At 44.4% G+C, this 23856-nt stretch overlaps 2 protein-coding genes across 2 annotated transcripts; both read left to right on the plus strand.

Annotated features, from left to right (window-relative positions):
* Positions 1-185: 185 nt before the first annotated feature.
* On the plus strand, positions 186-4105 carry dnajc8 (DnaJ (Hsp40) homolog, subfamily C, member 8). Its single transcript, XM_036515757.1, has 9 exons — positions 186-282; positions 834-935; positions 1060-1116; positions 1244-1310; positions 1879-1973; positions 2351-2422; positions 2614-2705; positions 3290-3365; positions 3882-4105. The coding sequence occupies exons 1-9, from the start codon at positions 202-204 to the stop codon at positions 3999-4001; spliced, it is 762 nt and encodes a 253-aa protein (XP_036371650.1). The 5' UTR covers positions 186-201; the 3' UTR covers positions 4002-4105.
* A 1937-nt stretch (positions 4106-6042) lies between these two features.
* On the plus strand, positions 6043-23314 carry LOC118796512 (macoilin-1). The gene is made up of 11 exons (XM_036555440.1): positions 6043-6235; positions 7669-7810; positions 8117-8243; positions 10248-10371; positions 11715-11893; positions 13018-13573; positions 19760-19918; positions 20613-20795; positions 21464-21584; positions 21894-22068; positions 22852-23314. Exons 1-11 carry the CDS (start codon positions 6156-6158, stop codon positions 23052-23054), a joined length of 2049 nt encoding a protein of 682 aa, XP_036411333.1. The 5' UTR covers positions 6043-6155; the 3' UTR covers positions 23055-23314.
* Positions 23315-23856: the final 542 nt, after the last annotated feature.

Below are 23856 nucleotides of genomic sequence, written 5' to 3' on the forward strand. Positions count from 1 at the left end.
CGTATGTAAAAGCCCCCTGACGAAATATTGTAAGGGTAATATGAATCATAATTATTCTCATCATTATCATCATCATCATCATAACCACAGCAGCAACAATAGTGATTAAGAATAAAATAGAACGGCTCCTCCGTAACCAATGAAAAGCTGGAGAGAGCACATGATTTGAGAGCATGTCACGTGACGGGGGTGTCAGTAAAGATGGCGGCCGTAGGAGGAGAGGCAAGCACCCAGAGTCAAGGCGATGGTAGCGACGATATTTTTCAGACATTTTACTCAGAGGTGAGGAAAATCTGGTAAACAGATGCGATAAGACAGACTTTGAAAGAGCCAAGTGTTTCCAGCAATTCTCAGTGTTGCCTCGAGCTCTGATTTGAGGGTTCCCATAGATTCCTATAGACTGCGTATGTGGCCTGACTTAGCGGGGTTGCTAAACTAGCCAGCTAAGAGAAATAATGAGGTAGAGGATGACTGCTGTTCACATTAATCGGAACGTCCGATAAACAGAACATCATTGTTCTAAGAACCCAGCTTCTTCCTCTGGCTTATCCTATAATTAATGGTAACTCTGGAACCCAGTCTCTGTTTAGTTGTACTCTAGTTAGCAAGCTAACGTTAGCTACCTACATGTTTGGTTGCAGTTGTAGGTAGCAGCTTGATTTCACTGTAACGATTTCATTTCATCAAGGTTGTTTGCTAGCTAGCGCGCTGACGAACTGTTTCATTCTGGAGTCACCAACTACCAGTGATGGCTGTATTGTATTGTAGGTTATCTTTGGAGTTTTGCTTTTGTTTTTAAGCTGTACCCATTGGTCTGTTTTGTGATGTTACAGGTGAAGCAGATCGAGAAACGAGACTCCGTATTGACCCCTAAACAGCAAATAGATCGGCTACTCAGACCTGGGTCTTCGTACTTTAATCTCAACCCCTTCGAGGTGAGAGGACTTTAACGTGTTGCCAAGCCCCAATTCACTTGAAAGTGGAAAGGTGTCTGCGTCCCCCCCCCCCCCCCCCCAATAATCCATGATTATGCTCACGCTAAATGAAACTGTCTTTTAGGTCTTGCAGATTGATCCAGATGTGACAGACGAGGAGATTAAAAAAAGGTTTCGGCAGGTATTTAGTTATTATGCTGCTGTTATTTATGATACGATTTCACATCTACTGCATGCCTTATTTGATGTTTTCATCAAAGCATGATGACTCTGGCAGATGGTTAATAATTGTCCTCTTTCTGCTTCAGCTGTCAATCCTGGTCCATCCGGATAAGAACCAGGACGATGCTGATAGAGCACAGAAAGCATTTGAAGGTACAGTGCTGCACGCCACTCATTTCTCTAGGCCTGAATACACTCACCTAAAATGAGACATTCAACCCAGGGTCTTGTCTTTACTGAATGACCACATCAGAGCAGTGTTTCCACCTGAGGGCGGTTTAACGTAACCGGGATGCTAGAATATTTTTTTTTCTAACTGGTTATGTTTTATCAGCAGGCCATCTGGGTATTCATGTCTCTTTACTAGTGGGTCTGTGAACTGCGGTGTGCCATTTGTGCTTATCTCTGTCTTGAAGGTTTTGAACAATGCAAAGGCAGTCACTCACTGTTGCACACACTGAAATCAACATGACAGTTGGTATTTATGGTAGTTGCATGAATAAACATGGCGTCTTTGTGTTTCTCAGTTGCTGGATTCATATGCCTCTGGGAGTGGCTGTTCACTGATGAGAATGAAATTTTGAGCTGTGCAGATCTGTGTGGTCGTTGTTGTTTTTTTTTTTTGTTTGAGTAATATGTCCATGCTGACTGAAGATCATTTGATCAGTGGCAATTTGTGTGAACGTGGACACAAACCACAAGGTTTTTATTGTGTCTTTAGCTGTGGACAAGGCCTATAGATTACTCTTGGATTCAGAGCAGAAGAAGCGTGCAGTCGATGTGATCCATGCAGGAAAGGAGTATGTGGAGCACATGGTGAGTGCCTGGTGCCACTCCTGTAATTCAAGATCTGACCGAGGGCAAAGCTAGGATCTGCTAAGAGGTTACAGGGACTGGAGACTGTTCGTATAGCATTCAAATGCTTGTTTACAGTGACGTGCATTATGTCATTGCACATCCTGCTATTCTGTGATGTTGTGTGTGAAAGTATCAGAGCTAATGCTTGCCCCTACTCTGTTATTTCGCATGTATTTGCGTTTGAATATTTGTCCAGCGCTCTACCTGAAGAATGATCACAACTCCATGTTTCAGGATGTGCAACACATGATGCAACCAAATGGAACCAGAAACAATCGAAAATATTAATTCTTGCATTAAAATCTTGTAACAAATATTTGCTCATGTTCCGTCAGATGAAGGAGAAGCGGAAACAGCTGAAGAAAGAGGGAAAGCCCATCATCGTTGAAGAGGATGACCCTGAATTGGTACAGTGATGTCACAATCCCATATCGCTTCATTCTGTAAATCTAAGAAATAATTTCGGAAGCTCTTTGGTCAATTCAGTGTCTTACTTCCCTGCACTTTCCACGTTACAAAGCAAAGTACTGTGCTCTAACTTTTGAGGCTGACCACCTGTCTCCCTGCCCACCTGTCTCACTCTCTCCTCTCCTCTCAGTTCAGACAAGCTGTCTACAAGCAGACCATGAAGCTTTTTGCCGAGTTAGAGATCAAGAGGAAGGAGAGGGAAGCAAAGGAGATGCATGAAAGGTAAAGAAATATTTCACAAACTGTCAATTAATGAATAAGCCAGAGACTGATTATTGGTTTATTATTGGTGATGAGAACAGGATATTTATTAAGTAAATGAAATGCTGAAAGCCTTGGATTAAGACATGCAAGTAATGTGGATTCTGAGAGATGGGGAATTGTATAGTGTAATGGGTATACTTATACAGGAACAGTGTTGGCAGGTAACGGTCCTTCTATGTTTCATAAGCATGTGAGAGAATGTGTAACAGGCCAGCTAAGGACATGTCACTATTTATTAATGGTCAATGTGAGTGAATGCTGGAAGCAATGCCCACAGTTCACTGATGGGCAGCCAGAGTCTTAAAGACTTGCTTTGCTGAGTAGTGCATTACAGAATCGCTCATGAAGGGATCCTGTAGACTCTTTTATCTCTGGAGTCATGAATTTGCCTGTGTTGACAGCTGCACATCCCAGCATGTTTTCATAATGACTTCAGCCTGTGCTTTAGAACAGCTGTTTTTCCTTCTGTAGGGTGAACCAGGCCAAATCCGCTGGTGAGTTTTAGGTGTGTGATGACTTCCCCTTTCTTTGTGTCTTCTCAGGAAAAGGCAAAGGGAGGAGGAGATTGAGACACAAGAGAAAGCCAAGCGAGAGAGGGAATGGCAGAAGAACTTTGAGGTACTTAACAGTAGTAATAATATGTAATAATGTCTTAACTGAGTGTCTTAAAAATTAGCCTGGCTGTGTGACTGTTGCTTTCAGCTTATTCAGCTGCTATCTGGATATGGGTCAGCCAGAGCCCTATACTTTCAGTTGAAATGTGTGGATTGAGGCAGCTTAGTCTGTTTTGAATATGTGTGTTCACATCACTCTTCTGGTTTTCATTCAAGATATGTACATGATTCCGATTTGATAGTGATTCCTGTCAAGTGAAAATAAGGAGTGGTTGGTAATACACAGATCCAACAGTTCCTTCAAAGTTGTTATGGAAGGAGAAGATCCTGCCTCGTGGAGATATACACACATTTGATACGCTCTCTGGTATTGGTTTAGATATGTTCTCTGTGGTCAACCTGACAGTACATAAGAATGCTTCTGAAGCTTCACCATCAATGCAGTTATTTGAAGATGCTCACCAACCATAACCCACAACTGTGGTGTACCCTCACCCTTAGACTTGTGTTTGCCTTTCAGGAAACAAGGGATGGAAGGGTGGACAGCTGGAGGAACTTTCAAGCTAAAGGCAAGAACAAGAAAGAGAAGAACCGCACCTTCCTCAAGCCTCCAAAAGTCAAAATGGAGCAGAGGGAGTGACTCCCTTGCTCTGGGGGGGAGGGGTGGGGGGCTGGGGGTCTGTCTGGCTTTCCCAACACTGTAATCCATGATAACACCCCAAACAAAAGAGAGCCACGTGCCCAGAGAGTGTGTAGTGTGTAGTTTTTTTTTATGTACATATTTATGAATTGTGACCTGTTTCATTCTGGAATCAGTACCCAGGATGATACGTACAGAACACATTGCAATTTTCTGTTAATGGAATTTTTTTTTTTTTTTAAATTGTTGTTGTTACGTTTTCAATCCTGTTTATCACAGGTAACCCCCATTTTCAGTCAGCAACATCTTCATAATTTGCCAGACAACGTGGTCACGAGTTGGGCAACCATCCATTGCATTCCTGCTTTATGATTCTGTGGCATTTGTTCATGTCAACATGCTGTCAGTCTCCCCTTAACCCTAATGGTAGTGAGTCTTTCACTAGTCTCTCCCGTTGCTCACGTCTTCACAACCTTTGTTCCCACGGCAACATGTTTTGTCCCATCAACCCACAGTATCGGTAGCAGTGTTCATCCTCTCGGCCTCCCTTCCGTCCCGCCTCCTCTTCGGCAGCAGCAGTAGTAGTATTGGTTTTAACCATCCCCTATTGTAGCTGTTGCACTGGATTATTCTGTGTCTGCTGGTGTGATGAGAAACATTCTGATGTTCAGTTTCTTTCTACTTCTCCATTTTTTGTTTAGACAGAGGATGCTGTAACATTCACAGTTAATAAAATGTTAAATCTCTTTCTAAAGCTGCTGTTTGTTTCTTTTATTAATCACGGTGAAAGCAATGAATGCTCTCATTTCCTTGAAGTAATATGTGCGTGTTGGAGGGAGCTCTAAACAATCTGCATTGTCCTGTAGTGAGAACTTTACCTGAGAAACCACTGGGTACTGTTGGGAACTTCTTGGCTGATAAGGTCAAATCCATAAAAAAACATGCAACAGGCATTACAGGCTATACAGGGCAGCAGTGGATTCAAGGTATTTTCCCCCACTGCTCTACAGGACCCAGATATGCCTAGGAAAAGCCTTGGCTTACCCTGGACCATATGGTTGATTCTTTTCTGTTGTCCATGCCAGAACGCTGGTGATCAGATCCCTGATGGCAGTGAGGCACCATTAGATGCCTCGGATTGGGGAGCTATTTCTCCCGCAGGTGGACGTGCAAACTTCCATCCCCCTCTACCAGTGCCTCTGGTCTCTGATTGCTTAGTTTATTTTTCTCTCTTATGAATGTATAAATGTTTGAATGGGCAGACATCCAGCTATGTAATCTTATCGAACAGAACTTTCCCTCGAAAAAATACGAACATACAACGTTGATAGGGGACAGGTGGGCTTTGCAAAGTGGACAGTTTAAACTTGCCGCCTTCCCTCGTGTGCTTACTGTTGGCCCACTCACTGGCTTATTGGTGTTGTCAGAAAATGTTCGCGTCGAAGGGGCCTCCTGTGGAGGAGACAGGGAGCAGTTTGGGACGCAGCAGCAGACTTGTTTCTAGGAGGCAGTTCGGAGCGCGACAAGACGCCTCCACACGACTCCCACGGTACTGGGCCATATTCAATATGGCGGAAGACGCGCTCCCGAGCAAAGGGAGGTAGGGAACGAGAGTATTGGGGACGGTTCGGGACGCAGCCAAAACGTTCCAGGTACTCGTTCCAAGCGCATCTGAGCCAATCAGATTTGAGTCCGTTGTTTCTGCGCTGGAAAAGAAACGGCATAGCGGATAGGGCTGTGCATCTGATCCGTCAGCCCATAGGCAGGCAAGCAATGCCTGATTTGTCCACAATTCATCCGATTGGGTCATCGAGCAGGTATTTCCCACCCATTATACGTGATGTCTGTCGGCAAAGCATGAAAAGTGGTGTATTTTTGCATCAATCAACATGACAGGTCCTTTCCTTCGATATGATTGGACAAACTAGCTGTCCAACAGTCTAGCTTGAGCAATACATTGCGGTTTATGGAGTCTGCGCTAAATCAAAGGGGAGGGTCTACGGAAGAGTGTTTTTATTTATTTCTTTGTTTCCACTGGAGAAATTATAACAGCATTCATTTTTGTAGAAAGTTGCAATTTTTTTCTCTTTGAGAAGATAAAATCCTGGAAAAGATTACGAGGGGAATCAGAAAGCACAGCCTAAAGGGGGGAGGATGAAGCGGCGCAATGCGGAATGCAGCAAACTCCGTCGGCCGTTAAAACGGAACCGAATCACCGAGGGTATATACGGCAGGTACAAAGGAAGGGATCCTGGGATGGGTTCACACGATAATTAGCCGCCTGCCGAGACCCTGGAGATTCCCTCTGTTGGGTCGAGATGTCAGGTGTATTGCGTGTTTGGCAACCTGGCCCCGGCACGCCGTGGATTGTCACACGGGGGTTTAGTCAGCTAGCTGGCTAGCTGGCTCTGTTGTGTGCTGTGGTGTGATTGCTGTCAACTTATGGGATAGCTGATGTTATGTAGGGCCCTGTTCACAGCCTGGGGTTCGCTTGAAATCGAACCCCTGCTAGATCGGATAGACGTCAGGACGCCAAGAGCAAATCCAGAGCACCAATACACCACTTGGTTTAAACTAACGTTAATGCATGTAGCTCGCTAATTTGCAAGGACAAAACGTTCTGTTGCAAGCGAAATGCTACTATTACAAGCTATCTGACAATAACTACCATGTTAGCAAGCTTGCTTGCTGCAGTAGGGACAGCTAAGAACCAGCTAGTGTTTCTTGTCATTGTTATTTTTTTGTCATTGTTTGTTTATGGTATTTTTAGATTTTATTTATTTATTTTCTGCTAGTGACACAGCGTCGGATTTCCGTTTCACATTTATGCGCATATGTTACTGAATTCAAATCGGTAGCACGGTAATATTTTAACTAATCAGACAATATACCAGGTTTCAAAAAATTGCTTTTAAAAAGCCTGTTCCCCTAGATCTGGCATCAGAGTTTGTTTGCGACACATTTGCTACAAAATAAAGGAAAGCGTAGATGGCGTTTTTGAAATGTACATTCTAAGTAAACCGTAATAATGACAACAATAGCCAAGAGTCCAGCAATATCGCATTGTCTTCTTAGTCTGTCGTGCAGATTAACGTTGCGATGTATCAACACAAAAGACTGTAGAGTTTACACTGCAATAATTCATGTCACCGAAATTGTGAAATCTGTGTGGTTCCAGCCTTCACAAATCAGTGAAAACTGTCAGGTGTCCTTCATTATTAGGAAATCAGTGTCGCATGTTTCCTCGTTCGAATTCGCGTGCTTCAGAGCGTTGATGATCGAAGGACACACGCGCCAACGGCCGTATTTCCGTTATTGCATGCATGCATGCATGCATGTGTGCACGTATAAAGTTGTCTTAGCCACGAAGACTGTAACATGACAAGGCTTTATCATTTACCAATATTTTTCACCCCAAATAGACAGGTGTTGCACAGGGAAAAGCACTAGAGCCTGACCCTTTGTTTTCCTGTTTATATCAGTTTATTTGGTTGAGTTAGAACAAGCCTTATCATTGTTTTGAGAAGCTCTGGACAGGAAACCTGTAAAAACAGGATCATAATTAATCGTTTACCCCTGCTTTGAATAACAAGCCACTGATAGAATGTTGAAAGGAGAACTGGCCTTACAGCTCTGTCTTTCTCTCTTTGACTGTCTCTCTCAACAGTACTTTTCTTTACCTCAAGTTTCTGGTCGTGTGGGCACTGGTACTGCTGGCAGACTTTGTGCTGGAGTTCAGATTTGAATATCTGTGGCCCTTCTGGCTCTTCATCAGAAGTGTGTATGACTCCTTCAGATACCAGGGGCTGGTGAGTGTCTCTGTGAAATGAATCCGAAATGCACATGTGGGGAAGAGCAGACGCTGATTTCTGTCCATACATTTACATTGCGTTTTCCCCTGAGCTAGTAGGCATTGGCACAGATTCCTTGTTTACTGTAGTGAACATGCATTCATCCATTTGCACGTGCGATTCTGGAAGAGTAAGGTAATCGGGGTACCAACTGGCTTGTTGAAAAATCTACCTGCTTTTTAGATTGAACGCTGTTCTGTCTCCCATTGTGGAGAAGAGCTCTGCAATTTACATGTTCTTCTTTTTTTGTTTTTTGTCTTGCAGGCATTTTCAGTATTTTTTGTGTGTGTTGCGTTTACATCAGATATTATATGCCTCCTCTTCATACCTGTACAATGGCTGTTCTTCGCTGCCAGCACCTACGTTTGGGTTCAGTACGTGTGGCACACAGGTAAGTTTGAGGTTCTCAGCTCTGTCCATTTTTACCTTTGAGTATGTTATTTAATTATTTAGCAGACACTCTTATCCACGGCAATTGCAAGGTGTCATGGCAAGATCCATCTGGTGTCACAAGAGCTGCAAGAATAAAAGCTTAGGTGCTTAACTACAATAGAGGTAATGCTTCAGTGACAGTATACCAAGCTGAAATAGTGATACAATATCAGAGGGTACCTCAAACTAGTTTAATGTATACACTGCCTACAAAATTATATATTCTATATAATGATTAATAAAATAGCAAATAGCAAATTAAAAAAAAAACATTTGCCCCTAGTCACAGAAGGTGTCCTTTTGACCAGTTTGGGCTAAATGCAAAGAAAGAGGGGAAATAACTTACGGAATTAAACAGCACTGCAAAGCTGCATCTGCTAAATTCATCAGGGCTCACACTTTGAGGATGAGGAAGATGCAGACTGGGCTGCACCATTTAAATTCTCTGGTGCATGCGATCCCTCCCTCAGGCATTATTGTGGAGCTGTGAAGAAGGATCAGAGCAGGAGTTACCCCATCCTTGTTTTCTTGCCATGAAACAGGATTTTGGCTCATTTCAGCAACAAATATAAAGAGTTGCTCAACTGAACTAATCCCTTACGTTTCAGCTCATAGATTAGGGGATGCTAGCAGCGTTTATGTATGGTGTAAGTCAGATTCAGGGGTAGGGAAATAGGTACATTTGTGTCACAGCCACCCAGATGGTTCCTGTGAATCCCTTACTAGCATTGACATGTCTGTCTTGATGTCTGTCCCCTGTCATGCATCTCTGAGATTGTTTCTGTCAGGGACACTGTGAGAATAGAGAATTAAGAGGGTAATTATAGCAGTAGCCCTGTAGTCAAAGGGTAGCTCATTAAAATGTATTACTAAGGCTTATCACCGATCCAGTGGAGAGACCCCTCTGCATGTGTTGACCCTTATATCCACTCTTGATGAACTGCTCGATCAATGAGACCTCTGCACTGTTGAGAATAATACATTTTTTCCCTATGGCCAAGGTGGGCATCCACATACAACGCAACAAGCCTAAGCGTGAAATTAAGGTCATATTTTACCTGGGTAAGGCTGCTCACATACACACACAAGGTCTTAGAGAGGATATTATTTCCTATTTTAAAGAGCAGGGATTGGGGTGTTCAGTCAGTTAACTTCATTGTGATGGCTGCCTGCGATGACCGTCTGAGCTTTTACACGTACTGGACATTATATTCTCATTGTGAGCCAGCTTTAAACGTCTTTATAACATTGCAAGAGTCACAGTCTGGCCACTGCTTTAACAATGTGGACCTTTAATGCTGGCCGACGTACGTGTTTGGCAGCCCAGAGAAAGGAGATGCCCACCATTTAATGTGCAGCCCTGCCTCTTGGAGTCCAGCTCGGTGTGTGAACGGAATCTGAGATAATACAGATGAGTCACCTGTCAGTCAAGAACTCATCATTTGTTGCTAACTGGTGGTGGTGTCTGTGGCCCGTGGGTGACAATTGCAAGGACAATCTGAGGTTTTCAGAAAAAAGATAAATTTGAGTGGTGTAGCACTCTAGCTAAATGTCAAAGGGAGGGTCCCATGGCTTTTCATTTTTCAGAATGTAGTTAAAGGGATTTTTAACTTAAAGGCAAAGGAATTGAGTCAAGTGTGGTGTAGTTGTAAGGAGCAGGGCTCGCAACCCAAATTTTACCTGGTTTGACTCTCAGGCAGGCCATGAAATTGTACCCTTGGATAAGGTACTTTACCTCAGGAAATATCCAGCTGTAAAAATGGATAATATGGAAATATTGTATGCAGTGGAATTCACTGTGGACAAGAGTATCTGTTAAGCAACAGTAATGTAATGTAGGTACCAATAACATTTGACTTTGAAATTAGTAGGAATAACTTCTTGACTGTCTGGAAACCAATGCAGCATTTAACGTGTCATGTTTGTGTTCATCTCCTGTATTTCTCTTTCTTTCCCTCCACAGAAAGAGGCGTCTGTCTACCCACAGTGTCTCTATGGATACTGTTCGTATATATAGAAGCAGCAATCCGCTTCAAAGACCTGAAAAACTTTCACGTCGATTTGTGTCGTCCATTTGCCGCACATTGGTGAGTTCCTAAAAGGTCATTTTTGCACCAAGCAAACAAAACATTCGGCCCTGTCCATCCTGATTGTGTGTGAATCATATTACATGTGTGACCTCTGCATAAATGAAAAATATGTAGTGTAAGTGTAGAAAAGTAATTGTTTGGTCAACTGACAGTTCCCAGGCTGTTTACTGGAACATAATGTCCATGGAAAGCCATGCAGTAGGTGGAAAAAGCACTGTTTCTGTAGTGTCTGTGGTCGTGTGTATCTCAGTTATGACAGTAACTGGGCTCTTCAGTGGAGGTTCTTTTTTAAATGATAATGACAAAGTTAATTATTGTATAGCCGGGTATGTGTTTTGCTGTGTTTGAATATCATTTCATGTTCATCTAGCTAACATATTGTCACCTGTCTCTCCAAGGGTGGGCATCTGTTGGCAGGGGACCGCATGTGCCCTAGCGATTAGTGTTCAAATGAGCAATTTAACATGACCAGGAAATGCTTGAGAAAGAAGGAGATATCTATCACTCTTTTGTGATCTTCCCTTTGGTAATTGATGACAGAGAGGAAAAACACAAATGAGGTTATAAAAAACATTATGAACAAATAAAACAAGAAAAAAATAGATTATCTCCACTACCATTATTATTTTTTCATATTAATTTGCCTAATGTATGTGTGTGTTTAGCTTTGTTTGTTTTTTTGGCTCAAGCGAACCTTTCTTTGGAAACCCCCGAGAGCTGTGTGTTTGTTATTGTGGGAGCCTTGGCAATTCTCTCTTGCATAATGCCCCGCAGTAACTGCAAATAAACATTTATTACATTCATGATGGGCTGAATTTGCAATCCTGTTTCCAAGCGCTCACCAGAAAAGCCTCCTCCTTTCTGAGCTGAGTTTTATTGTTTCCAATAATCCGATAAACTGATTTGATGTATTCAAACCTGCGTCCAGGTATGAATGTCATTTTTTCAAGATAATTTTTTTTAAATAATGCCTTTTAAATGTGTCTTGGACTCCTACTGAATGCAATGCAATCCCTGGATTTACTAATAAATTAAGACTTGTATCAGGTTCTTAGGTGTAGAAATAAGATATATTAGCTCAACAGACAAGCATATCCTGGACAGCTTATGTATCTTATTTTTGTTTTACATAGTGTCCATTTATTCGCGTTGATATTTTAGGGAAGCAATTAAGGTACCTTGCTCAGGATTTCAGCGCAGTGCTGGGATTCGAACCTGAAAAGTTGAGGTAAAAAGTCGCTAACTGCTGTGGTGCTGCCCATAGAAAGCCCAGGGGTGTCCTGCTGTGTTTGCTGTGTGTGTATGATACGTGCTGATCTGAGTCTCCTCCCCCTCCGCAGTATCGGCTACCCCGTGGTGACGCTGGGCTTCGGCTTTAAGAGCTACGTCAGCTACAAGATGCGCCTGCGGAAGCAGAAGGAGGTGCAGCGGGAGAACGAGTTCTACATGCAGCTGCTGCAGCAGGCGCTTCCCCCCGAGCAGCAGCTGCTCCAGAGGCAGGAGCGTGAGGCGGAGGAAGGTGAGCGTCCGCCGCGGGGAGCCGCCCCGCACCCCTCTCTGTCCCCTTCCAGCTCCTCAAGTAATCACGCCAAACCCCTCTCTGATCACACGTCCCATCCCAGCTCCTCAGATAATCGCTCCATACCCCTCCCTGATTATCCCTCTCTGTCCCATTCCAGTTCCTCAAGTAATCACAGCAACCCCCCCCCCCGGATCGCGCGTCCCATCCCAGCTCCTCAAATAATCACTCCATACCCCTCTTTGATCGCGTATCTCATGCCATTCCACCTCCTCAAGTTATGGTACTAAAGCCCTCCCCAATAATTCCTCCCACCCAAACTTTTTAAGTATAGCTAAGCTGAGAGACCATGTGTTCCAGGGCCAACTGACGAAGACTGTAGCTGCACAGTCATTTGGCCTTTGCACAAAAGGACAACTTCCTGATGATCTACCACAGCTCCTGCCATGTTACAATGAAACTCTGAAGGGCACAAGAAGTGCTTATTTCTGAAGCTACTGTTGAAAAGGATTTTAAGAGCATTTTGTCAATGCTAGACAAATTAATTGACCCTTGTCAGACTTGTATATGACATTGCACTCCTGTCCTCTAAATGTGAATATAATATTAATGTGTCAGTTAAACGATGCCAAAATAATAATGTATTTCTTTCCGATTGTGAACATTAATTTAAAAAGTTCTGTATCTGCTGCCTCTGAGCCTTGTAGACATATGTCTTAGTTGTTAGCAAGTGCTGCCAAACTCTTGCTAAATACTGACTTGGCACATCATTCCTCTGGGTCGTTTTAAGTCCTTTTGCCTGGATACCTGTTCTGATGCCTCTGTCTCCCTCCCCCCCTTCTCTCTTTATCCATTTCTTTTTCTTTCTGTCTGACTCCTCTCTTTCCCTTTCTCTCTCTCTCTCTCTCTCTCTCTCTCTCTCTCTCTCTCTCTCTCTCTCTCTCTCTCTCTCTGCCTCTTTCCCTTTCACTCCCTCTGTCTTACTTTCTCCTTCCTTTTTATCCTGTCTCCCTCACTCTCACTCCCTCTCTCTTACTCTGTCTCTCTTCCTCCATCTATCCCTTTTTTCCTCCTCTCTCACTCCCTCACGCTTTTTCTCTGTCTCTTGCTCCCTCTCCCTGCAGCTGCAGCGGCCAAGGGGATCTCAGAGGCGGATTCCCCGGCAGCGTCACAGAACGGCGCGCCGGCCAACAAAAAGACCTCCCTCCCACTTCCAGAACTGGAGTACAAAGAGAAGGTCAAGGAGGGCAGGGACAAAGAGGCCAAAAAACACAATGTGGGAATAAACAACAACATCCTGCAGACAGTAGACTCTAAGCTCCAGGAGATCGAGTACATGGAGAACCAGCTGAGCAGCAAGAGACTGAACAACGACCTGGCAGGGAGCACGGAGAACCTCCTCCTGAAGGAGGAGACGGGGGGCGGGGCCGGCAGCGCCTCCTCCAAGAACTACAAGAACGCCAGCGGGGGCGTGGTCAACTCCTCCCCGCGCAGCCACAGCGCCACCAATGGCAGCGTCCCGTCCTCCTCCTCCTCCTCATCCTCCTCCTCTTCCTCTTCGTCCTCCAGTAAGAGCGAGAAGAAGCAGAGGTGTCTGGGGAAGAGCCCCGCCCCCCACAGAGACCTGATGGAGAACTGTATACCCAACAACCAGCTCAGCAAGCCGGACTCGCTCGTACGGTAAGGCGCTCCGCTCTTCTGGCACACACAAAACGTAGCACCCACCCCGGTACCGCTGCCTGTGCTGCCCACGAGGAATGAGGAGCAGTCCAGTACACCTAACTGCAGAGAGTGCTCTAGTTTGTGTCTGTGGCAGAAGAAACCTGACATCTTTTCTTGTCTTTTTCTTTAATCTTCCCTCCCCCCCTCTGCTTTATTCCATTTAGATTCCTACACTAGTCCAGATGTGTTGCATGGTCTATATTGTCGCACACACTTCTGTTTCTCTTTGATCCCTTTATCAGTCCATTCAGTGTGAGATTTTCTGATGGTTTTATCCAGCAAACAGCAAAAACCAAGCATTTGCACACTTCTCATAATTTGCTTCCTGTTAGAGCAGGTTTGTCCTGGCTGGTTCAAATACAAGACCATGAGTAGTCTTGCACAGGTCACCCCGAAATCTGAAGGTGAGGTATGCCGGCTAAAAACCTCTACTTAGGGATGGGTGGGCAGGTTCACATTTTGCCCTTCTAAGCACTTCTTTGCATATAAGTATTTGTGTAAATGCTCCGCAGCATCCCTAAGATAATGTCCCAAGCCCACGTATGTTGCTTTCCATAGAAACAAGGGCTGCATCCTCTTTGTCCTGCAGTAGTGACGTTGCCACCTAGGATACAGTAATATCAGCTTATGGGCAGGCCTCTTGCACTGCTTAATGATCTGCTTTCCTTACCCGGCTCATAATCCTGTCCATTAACAGCCAAACAACACTGAATCTGGACCAGTGCTTAGGAGCAAATTTATCCTCAGCACTCACATCTTAGATAAAGATAGAAGAACTATGGAATTCCCATAAATCTTCTGTTGTATGAGAATGTTGTAATCCATTGATGACTAGCAACACACAATATCAGTGTTACATTAAGTGCTCATTGTCAGCTGTTTAGAAATTCACTACAGCTGTCATTTGGAATAGAGCTCAGAGTACACCTCTTAGCATCACATCAGTCCAGGACGTGGCCTGGCTTTGAGTGAGCTTGATGGGCATTTCTCCGTGGAGTGCTCCCCAGTGCTGTTCCGGCAGTCCTTCCCAGTTGGTGCCATGCGTGCCTAAGGATGATCAGCACTGAGCTCAGCAGCACTCCAGGGATGCCAGTGGACAGCTCCCGCGGTCTCTCAAAGAGCATAACTCTAGCCCCTCACCTCATTGCTATTTCGTGTGCTTTACTGTGATAAGAATCTTTTGCATAATCTATGCAGTACTGTGAAACTGCGGGTTTCCTCAATGCCATAGCAATGAATGCCAGAAGCATAGGTTGCCATCACACAATTCAGTTACATTTATTTATTGCTTATCGTACAGCTGCCTCCAGGGTAGCACACTGTACAGATCTGATCACCCTGCAGGTATTACAGCACACTGTACAGATCTGATCACCCTGCAGGTATTACAGCACACTGTACAGATCTGATCACCCTGCAGGTATTACAGCACACTGTACAGATCTGATCACCCTGCAGGTATTACAGCACACTGTACAGCCTGATCACCCTGCAGGTATTACAGCACACTGTACAGATCTGATCACCCTGCAGGTATTACAGCACACTGTACAGATCTGATCACCCTGCAGGTATTACAGCACACTGTACAGCCTGATCACCCTGCAGGTATTACAGCACACTGCACAGATCTGATCACCCTGCAGGTATTACTGCACACTGTACAGATCTGATCATTCTGCAGGTATTACAGCACACTGTACAGATCTGATCACCCTGCAGTTGTTATTTATAGCACCCCGCATTGATGAGATTATCCTGTACTCATGGCACAGTTGGAATAAAATCCAAAACACACAGAGAAACCCAGAACAGGGCTTGCAGAAACATTGATCCATACCCTACGGCGTAATTTATACTGAACACTGTGTAGTTAAGCGTGCTCGGTACAGCTACTCTCGAAATGGGTTTTGTGATGTGCACAGTTCTCTTGAAATTGCCCAACAGGAAGTTCACATTCTCTAGAGATCTGGTGGATCATCTCAGTCAAAGCAACTTTGAAAACGTTGCACGTTTGTAAACTATATCAATTCTGGCAACAAACGCCTCTCACAGACTATATGTCCTTTCACATTCAAAACTGATTGCTCTATAAAGCGCAGTAGACTTTTTTTGGTTGGAGACAACACAGCATTTACAATAGTGTTTTGTTTTTTTTTTTACTGGGAAAGTCAAATGTTTTATTGACTCCAGACAGTATTACTTTCACAGAGATAGTGCTTTGATGATAGAATATGTTGAGCATTTCCTCTTATCAGATAATTTGTCGCAGGGTTTGCAGTTTGTCTGAACTGAAGATGTACAGAAGCAGTATCTTCATTTCAAACTGCCCAGGTTTCAGCAGCACGAGTCTTTTCCTGTTCACTTTGAGGGTGTTTTTTTGTTTCCTGCGCCCCCCCCCCCTGTAGTTTATCTGGTCGTCCATCACGGTTCCACTTCGGTCAGTGGAAGCAAACGCACTTTCACCAAAGGCTGAACGAAAGTGTAAAACCCTTTACAGAGTCAGAAATGTTTCAGTTTGATTCATCGCTGCTGCTGTCCCACAGCACGCATCGGAACAAAATGACCTCAAACTCTCTGGGACGCGTTCGTGTCCGCACTGGCCTGCCCCCAAGTAGGGCAGGTGACTGCTTGAGGTCAACTGTATTAACTGTGAGCGGAAGCTGAAACTTATTTGTGATCTAATACAGTCTCCCTCTTTCTGTTGTGTGTTTTTGGGTGCGTGTTTGGGTTCCGGTCTGTATTGCTGTACTGACAGAAATGGTTATCACTGTTATTGGCTGTGTCTGTCACATTTCCCCAGCAGAAGACCACGTGAAGAGAACCAGAAACTCCATTACTTAGTGCATTTTTAGATGAAATCAATCAATAAACAGTCAGCAATTATAACAGAGTAATAATAATTTAATGACAGATGCATTCAGTGCAGAATTACTGTTTACCAAAAATTGTATCCATAATTGTTTAAAAAAAAAATACAACAAACTTGCTTTTGGAATTTCCAGCCCTGAAGTAGACATTTTTTATATTTAAATCCCGTGATGGGTACAGTCCTCATAGTGGTCTCAGTGGGGGCATCACGAAGAGACTGGGCGGGGCATCCTGTGTAACATGTGTATAGTTACAGTACATTATATTAATGTAATTTAGCAGACACTCGTATCCACTCTTATCTTATACAGCTGGATACTTACTGAGGCAGTTCTGGGTTAGGTACCTTGCCCAAGGGTACAGCGGCAGTGCCCCAGTGGGGAAGGAGCCCTGCTCCTAACTACTATGCTGCACTGCCACACCATTAGGCTACCATAGTGTGGCCTTCTTCAGCAGGGCAGAGACACTGTGAAGGGGGGGGGGGGGTTTCCACACGGCTCAGCAGCCTGTGAGAAACTGGAGAGGGCGTCAGACTTCACTCAGCACAGTGTGTAGCTTCTCTCCCCTCTCTCTCTCCACACACCCCCTGTTCCATCACAGCCTTTCTCTGTCCACTCGCCTGTTTAACCAGTGTCTTTCTCCCTCCTCTGAAAGGCCCTCACACGACCCAGGCACCACCAGACCTGGCGTTTCCACTGCTGCTGTGCAGCTCAGTGTGTCGAGCACTCTACTCGTTAATCTGAAATGAGGTTCAGGAGAACCCCGTTATACATTCACGTATTAAAATCAAAATGTTCTGTTTTGGACACTAACAGTGCCCAGAAATGACTTTTATTATATCTTTTACAGTACATGTGGATAATAAACCAAGCCGAAAGCTGTCTGAGAGTTGGCAGTTATCTCTGTCTCTCCAGCTTGTGAAGAACAGAGCCATGTGCAGGATTTAAACTATGAGCCCAGGTTTTATGCAGCCGGTTTGTGTGCCGTTCGCCTTGCCTCCAAGGATCTGCCCTCCAACGACCACTAATGAAGCACAGGCACCTACCTACCCCAGTCCCCTCTGGACTCTGACCCTGAATGATATAGGCTAAAGCTTAATTACAGAGGCTGCTCTCTGGACCTTTTTACACATAGTCTCCAAAGATCCCCAGATCAGCTCACTTAAAATAGCTTTCGCAGACACCATTAAACACTAAGCACTGGTCCAGTAGGAGATGCACTATGTGTCCCCTCTGTAGGGTTTCTTTCTCATTCCTACGCTGAAGGGGGTTTTCCTGTGCCACTCTCTCTGGCCTGTTTCATGGGGGCTCTGAGGTTGCGTTTTAGTGTAGTTGTTTTTATAGCTGCCATTAATATGGAGATCATTGAGTTTTTTTGCTGATAGTCCGATGTAGTTTTCCAATTTGTTGCGTTGCCATGCTCACTGACTGATTATGATTCCCTGCTCATAATTAAAAGAAAAAAAGGTTTTTTTGTTTGTTTTCTTTATTTACTTTTGTAGAGCACTCTGACTTATTCCCTGCACTGTATAAAAAATAAGTTTTATTGCTGAATAGGCCACAAGCACAGAGCTGTTGTAATTATTCAACACACAGCCTGACTTGTTCTTGTCATTATTCATGTCCATTATTTAGCTAAATTCAGGGACAGAATATTGTATACAGTAGTAGTATTTTTCCTTGTTGATATGCTGCCACCAAGATAAATGTAAGTCAATTCCAAAAAACAAAGTGCCTTTACATTAATGTCTTTTATTTATGCATCTCCATATTTATATTTGTAGGGGTAAAATGTTTGTGTGTTAATTTTTCTTTACATGTTTACATCTGTGTTTGTAGGTATCTAAATGTAACCATAACTCTCCACTTTTTGTTTTTTTTATTTATTTTTTGAACTTTTAGAGATGAGTTTTGTGTGTCACACTTGTACATAAGTTTGTTTAAAGCAGTATCATCAAAGAAGACTTCATTTAGCAGTTATGCCCACTGTTTTGTTCAGAGTTGCCTTGTAGACAGCTGTGCCATCTGTTCACTGTGTGTAGTGAGTGCATTTATCAGTAATTTCCCATAGCTGCACGGCAGCTGATTTCGTGATAGATGGTCAATTTGGTGGCGCTAGACTGTCACTGGGGAGGAGAGAGGGGACAGAGAACTGATGAGCCCTTAGACAGCGACAGCACCTCTGATGCTCAGGGAAAACTTTATAAAATCATTTTATTCTAGGTTTATTTTGTTTTATCTGGCTTTGTCTTTTTTTATTTTTAATTTCCCCCCTTTTCTACCTGACCACTTATGGACAGCAGTTGAACATCATGGTCTTGCCCCATCACAGGAATCTGTGCATCTGAGTACAAGGCAGGATGCATGCATCCCTTGTATGCACATGTAATTCAGTATGACTGCTATTCACACTACAAGCCCCACAATGCATCAGGAGGCAGCCTCCAAAAGGAGGATAGGTACATCCCCCCTGCCAGTATCCATGTAACTTGTGGGCACTCTCATTGAAAGCTGCTAGAGCAACCCTGGCCATCCTACTTACTCCTGTCTCGGGTGGAATGAAGCCAATTTGTTTTGGTATTGTGGGCTTCTGTGGACTGTTCAGACTGGAAATGAATATCCTAAACACTAACAGGCCTTAATCACCGCATCTGTGGGACAGAGGGGATATGTATGTCCTAAACACTCTAATGACCTTAATCTTAATGACAGCACCTCTGAGGTAGAGGGGAATTTGTATTTTAAAACTGGCTCAGGCTAGTATATGTTCCCTGAGAAACCTCTGTAGACTTCAGTTTAATATCAGGTTGAATTTAAAGAGTGTTTATTAGAGGTAACATCCGGCCTGTTCATTTCAAGTTGCCACACCCTACAGATAAGATGTAGCAGTAGCTTGCTGAGTTTGGACAAACCCATAGGTACATAACCTTCCTTTGTGATCGAGAGTAACTTGGGTTGATATGGCAAAGCATGAGCTGTCAAATATTTACTGACCCGAAGTGATGATATGATCCTCCACACTCACTGGTTCCATTTCCTTTTTTTTTTTACCCTCAAACTCAAGTTCAGATAAGCTTTATTGGCATGACCAACACAGGTTGTATGACTGTGGCAGATACGTAATGTATACTAATGATAACAGACCAATAAAATGAGATGGCCCTAGTGACTTCTTCACTGTTTCTCAGGCTGTGGCACACTGCCGCTTCTGGGAAGTGCATCTGTGTACCTCCACCTTACCTGTCTCTCTCCCACCTCTCCCCCCCACCCCCAGGCTGGAGCAGGACATTAAGAAGCTGAAGGCGGATCTGCAGGCCAGCCGGCAGGTGGAGCAGGACCTGCGCAGTCAGATCGGCTCCCTGAGCAGCACGGAGCGAAGCATCCGCTCCGAGCTGGGCCAGCTGCGGCAGGAGAATGAGCTGCTGCAGAACAAGTGAGAGTCCCGCTGGGCCGGGCCGGACTGGGCCGGGCTAGACCAGGCTGGGTGTAGCTTAGGCACTGATACTCGTGCTAGCTGTCCTGCTAGCCGCCTCTCTGCTGTCTTTCTCCTTGTTGCTTTTCACCTTATTACCCTACTCTGTGGCAAAACAGAAAGTCAGTCTATACAGTGTAACTCTGAAGTATACTCCGTATAAAATGTATAAAATGCCTCCTCAGATGGCATTGTGATAACAACACTTATGTGTACTTTAATCAGAACTAATTCAATAATATTTATTTAAAATTAAATAAATCTAATTAAATAATTGATTTATATTATAAATAATTAAATAAAATAAATAAAAATTGTATTAATTATTCATATTGAACAGTTTAATTATTGAGTCATGCAAATTAAAGTTTAGCTTAGTTCAAATTCAATAGTACCTTGGTGTTTGGATTCATTTAAAAGGTCATATTAATTATATTTGTACCACGAACAACTGATTAGGAGTCAGGTCCTAGGTGACAGACCATAGAGGTACAATATGTACTCATTAGTACTCGGACCCCTAATAATGTACTGGGGTGTTAAGCCAGTATGCTCACACAAACACACACAAGTACACACACACACAGACCCACACACTTCTGTCTCATGCGCTGCTGTTGACATGCCCCCCCCCCCCACGCCCGTGTGCCGACAGGCTCCACAACGCCGTCCAGGCCAAGCAGAAGGACAAGCAGACCATCAGCCAGCTGGAGAAGAGGCTGAAGGCGGAGCAGGAGGCGCGGGCGGCCGCCGAGAAGCAGCTGGCCGAGGAGAAGAAGCGCAAGAAGCTGGAGGAGGCCACCGCGGCGCGGGCCGTAGCCATGGCAGCCGCCTCCAGGTGCGCGGCACACCTCACGTCACACCTCGCGTCACAGAATCCCCGCTGCGTTATGCGTGACTTTACGCACGCAGTCACTATCTCCGCTCCAAGCTGGAGTGGGACACTGATGATGTGCCCTTGCTGGAGGAGTTTCCTGAAGTGAATTTCCACTTCAGAATGTAACTTGAGTCATTTACACCCCAGTCAGTGCATAAGATGAGCAGATAGGTCAGTTTTAAGGAGTGCAGAAAGTTTACCCACCCGGTAGTCAACCGGGTAGCAGTGTAGCATAGTGGTAGGGAGCAGGACCCGTAACTGAAACGTTGTTAGTTCAGTTCCCCGCTGGGGCACTGCTGTTGTACCCTTGGGCAAAGTACTTAATCCAGATTTTCCTCAGTAAAATATTGAGCTGTTTAAATGAGTAACATGTAAAAAAATTGTAACCTATGTAAGTCGCTCTGGGAAGAGTGTCTGCTAAATGCCAATATTGTAATGTAATGTACTGGTCACAAGTTCAGTGCCTTATAACGTAGCCCCATTTTGTTACCATGTTAGCATCAGCCTCCAGGTGGGGGTATGGTAGTTGCATTGCTCTCAGTTCTCTACAGAGAGCCCTGCTGTCATTGGGGGGGGAGGAGGGATGCAGTGGGTCCCCTGGCTGACCGTGCATGCTCCTGTCCCCACAGAGGGGAGTGCACAGACTCGCTCAGGAGCCGAATCCGAGAGCTGGAGACAGAGTGCAAGAAGCTCACCATCGACATGAAGCTCAAAGAGGAGCAGATCCGGGAGCTGGAGATGAAAGTGCAGGTGAGCCCCTGTCCAGTGAAAAGCCTTCACAGTATATACAGTTACTGCCCTCACACTCACAGGGCCAGGCGTTAGTATCTAACGACACTATCCCACCCTCACAGAGCCAGCCATCAGTATAGTCACTACCCCCCTCTCACAGAGACAGCCATCAGTATGGTCCATCTCCCACTCAGGGCCATATTGTCCCCACTCCATGGTTGCAGTCAGGGGTATAGAATGAGGAGGTCTGGCCACTGGTTAGGACAGCAGCCCTCTGTGCTCCAGTGTGACCTGACTCACCTGTGCTCCGTTCTCTCCCCCTCTCAGGAGCTGCGTAAATACAAGGAGAACGAGAAGGACACGGAGGTGCTGATGTCAGCGCTCTCAGCCATGCAGGACAAGACACAGCACCTGGAGAACAGCCTCAGCGCCGAGACCCGGATCAAACTGGACCTCTTCTCAGCGCTGGGTGATGCCAAGCGACAGCTGGAGATCGCACAAGGTCTGTCCTATCCCATCCTGTGCTGTCCTCTCCTGACCCTTCTTAATACTCCCCAAACTAAAAGACTCAGAGGGGGAAAAAGGCCTCTCTGGTTTCCGTCTAAAGCGGGTTTGCTTCAGTTCCTGTTGTGTCCCATTTGGGTCGAACTTGCTTAGCTGGGCACATCGGCATCAGTTTATATTCGGCTGTGTGTGAATGTGATAGAGCTAGAATTGGCTCTAGTAAACTGAGTTTTCACAATCACCAAAGTCACCTGAAATGCAGATGACCCCTGGTCTCTTGTCTTTACAAGGGGTCAGCAACTATATCTGTAGTCTGCAAACCAGTAACCGATCTCTAAGTAGTGATCTAATTCTGACTAGAGCAAAGATATTATCATTATTATTATTTTCTTATTTACCAATCCAAAGTGACTGCCATGGTAAGTGACCTGTAGCACTCCACAAGACCAAAGGTGTAGGTACCAAATAGCACAATAAAACGCATAAATTAGCAAGGAAGACTGATAAAAAGAAAGCATTCTTTCTCATGGGATAGATAAGGTGTGCAACAGTGAGCCATAAGAGCTACCATAAGCATAACATACAATATGCAAATGTATGTGTAGTGCTTAATGGTAATTCATAACACTGCATGAAACTGAACTCAGATTACAGGGTTTCACCAGCTAAGCAGAAGATAGTCAGATGGATGGTAAGTGAGAGTCAGGCGGACAAACAGGCTCAAGTGGACTTTTTATTGTAAATTTGTCTTTTTATTGTAAATTTTTTTGTACGTCCACAGGTCAGATCCTCCAGAAAGATCAGGAGATCAAGGACCTCAAACAGAAAATCGCCGAGGTGATGGCGGTGATGCCCAGCATCGCCTACACAGCCGACGCCAACAACATGAACCCGGTGGCGCCCCACTACTCCTCCAAATTTATGGACAGCAGCCCGTCGGGCCTGGACCCCAACGCCTCGGTCTACCAGCCCCTCAAAAAGTGAATGCTCGCCCCCCCTATGTTATTATTATTATATTATTTTTTTCGGCCCAGTTAAAGATGAACTCTTGTGTATTTAATGCTGAGAACGTCTTTTTCGTTGTTGTTGTTGTTGTTTTCTCTCCTGGTTAAGAAGACATCGTATGGTGTGACTGTATTGTTGTAGTTAAAAGACAAAAAAGGGACATCGCATCAACTAGGACTGCCCAGTGTTATTTTTTTTGTTCCCTTGTAAATGTTTAGAGAACCCTCACAGAACATTGCCTCTGCTTTTATGGTTTTTTTGGGGGGATTGGGATCGGGGGAGTTTGCCTTGGAATTTTTGGTTTCGTGTCACATGCTTCAAAAGATTGGCCCCACTTTTGTGTACGGTGCAAAGTCAGAACCTAAATGCAGGTACATTATACCTTCACAGCAAAATGTCTCCAACTGCGAGTTCAAAGAATGTAATGCAAAATCAGCAGTTGGTTGTATGGTTTCTTTCTTTTGCATTTCCTCCGCTGCTTTGCGTTGCTGTACTTTCAGATGACAGTGTTTTTGCGACAGAATTGACACAATTTTGTTTTTTTCGAGGCCCTGTGACCTCTCTGCTTCATGATTTCTGAGTTCTTATTACTTGTGTCACCAGCTATAACAGGACTGGATTTGCTCTGCAGATAGACTCCTCTATGGTAATGCCACAGTCATGCAGTTGTGAAAAGTTTTTGGGGTTTTCATGTTAAACCTTAAAATACTGTAGTAAAGTGGTGCATGAACAGTGTTGAATGGATTTGAAACAATTACTTCTCTGAGTTAGTTTGATATGT

The sequence above is a fragment of the Megalops cyprinoides genome, chromosome 21, assembly GCF_013368585.1.
Source record: "Megalops cyprinoides isolate fMegCyp1 chromosome 21, fMegCyp1.pri, whole genome shotgun sequence".
Taxonomy (NCBI): Eukaryota; Metazoa; Chordata; class Actinopteri; order Elopiformes; family Megalopidae; genus Megalops; species Megalops cyprinoides.